The following is a 1919-nucleotide window of genomic DNA, read 5'->3' as shown; positions in this document are numbered from 1 at the left end:
TCCTAGAGCAAACTGATTTCTGTTTTCATAAAACAAGAGATTTTTTTAAAAGAAGAAGGAAAAAATAAGGGAAAAGGGAACATTAGTCATCTTTGCCTTCCAGCAAAGATTCTTAAACCATCTAACCAATCTTTATTCCTCAAGTTTCCGGTGAGTTAGATAGTTGAAATGCTGTGTTTGTAAATATGTTTATGTGAAACAATGCCAGAAGCAATTACCATGCCATAAAACAATACACGCATCGGTGAAAAACATGGAACTAGTTTCTGAGACAATATCTGAGGCAAGCCAAGAGTAGTAAGAGAACTATTCCATCCAAGTATGCTCGAAGAACCTTCCACACCTCCAAACCCGGCCTCACACACCTATCCAACACACAATTTAGCCTGTGAAGGTCGGGCATGGGAGCAAGAGAAAGAACATAATAGAAGGGAAAAGAATGGACAGAACTGGAAGAAAAGATAGGAAGGGAGTTTCAGGGCAACTGATACTCAGCAGACGAATGGGGGTGGTGAAAGGGGTAAGAACTGAAGTCCTCCTTGAGATCCCCCTCATCCCTCTTCCAATACACTCACTTGTATCTCTGTTAGGAACTAAACATGACAGCATTTTCCAGAGTGCAAAACTTTTAAAAGAGAAAATCTAAAGGCCTGGGTTACCTCAGATTCATCATAAAATCTTCATGGTTCCCTCTGTTCAAGTGCAGGTCATTGGGGTAGACAAGAAAACTCACACACAGGATCATTAGGATCTCTATGGAATACTTTCCTCGATCTACAAAGTCACCATTAAAAACATACGGGTTGCTCTCTGAGGGGAGACCATTCTGTGGAAGGAGGAGAAGGGAAAAAACAAGGAATTAAAAGAATATACTTTTAAAGTGAGGCTGTGTACATAACATCCCTGTTAATATGGAGAAAAGAGGCTGAGTCAGATTCTTCCACCAGGAAAACTCTCCTCTCTTGCTTGAGCCAGTTTTACTCTTCCAGGACAAGCATCTCCTGCAAAGGCCCTGAAAGTGACAAATCTGCTCGGGAATGGAAGATGCCAGGGAGGATGGGGTGGTGCTAATTCTACCCACCACCTACTATGAGTTTCCTCTGAAAGGAGCTGGTATTTGTCCTATCAAATATGGCTATTCTCACCTCTTCTTTCTCCTCTGAAAAGAGGGAAACTTCTACCCAAGGAAGAACACCAAACTAAGAGCCAGAAATATTTTATTCTAAGGGGCCCTATGGTCAGCTCCTTGGGGCTGTGATTCCCCCAATTTGCAAAATGAGGATGGCACCACATCCCTCCCCAGATCACCTGGGAGAATGGAGATGAAAGCACTCAGGCAAGTGAAGGGTGCTGTGTGGCGTGGCTGAGCAGGTCAGATGTACCGCCAGCCAGCAACTATACCAGGTGTGCAGAGCCCGTGTATATCCTCAGTGATCACTGACCGGGCCATGTCAGTTTTAAGTATTTTAATATCACTCTTAAGTATGAGATAATACTTTTAAATATAGTGTTAGCATGAAAAGCAGCAGAGATCAGAACAAAGGTCTGGTCTTTAAAATAGCTACTAATTCATTTAGTCTTATACTATAAAACTCTAAGACAAAACAAACATATGTAACATGGTTACATTTTCTTGATGTCATGTTTGATAGGGAGAGGGCCATTTCCCTACTGCATGGCTTCTACTGCATAATAAGACAAATTCAAATGTTTTAAAAATATATTACAAAGAGACAAATTTAACTACTCATATATAAAAATGTATGTCCTCCTTCAAAAAGGTTACCTTCGCCAGGCATGGTAGCTCATACCTTTAATCCCAGCACTTTGGGAGGCTGAGGCGGGCAGATCACTTGAGGTCAGGAGTTTGAAACTAGCCTGGCCAATGTGACAAAACCCCATCTCTACTAAAAATACAA

General features: G+C 41.5%; 1 protein-coding gene across 1 annotated transcript in view; it reads right to left on the bottom strand.

Annotated features, from left to right (window-relative positions):
* Positions 1–826, bottom strand: part of LOC108521522 (serine/threonine-protein phosphatase with EF-hands 1-like) — a gene marked incomplete at both ends in the record, with an annotated part of 10403 nt that extends 9577 nt beyond the window's left edge. The window contains one exon of the mRNA XM_017861395.1: positions 660–826. Coding sequence (XP_017716884.1) covers positions 660–826 — 167 coding nt within the window. The remainder of the gene's footprint in view (positions 1–659) is intronic.
* Positions 827–1919: the final 1093 nt, after the last annotated feature.

Source organism: Rhinopithecus bieti, unplaced genomic scaffold, assembly GCF_001698545.2.
Source record: "Rhinopithecus bieti isolate Rb0 unplaced genomic scaffold, ASM169854v2 scaffold_62201, whole genome shotgun sequence".
NCBI lineage: Eukaryota > Metazoa > Chordata > Mammalia > Primates > Cercopithecidae > Rhinopithecus > Rhinopithecus bieti.
This window is presented reverse-complemented; position numbering and strand designations above follow the sequence as displayed.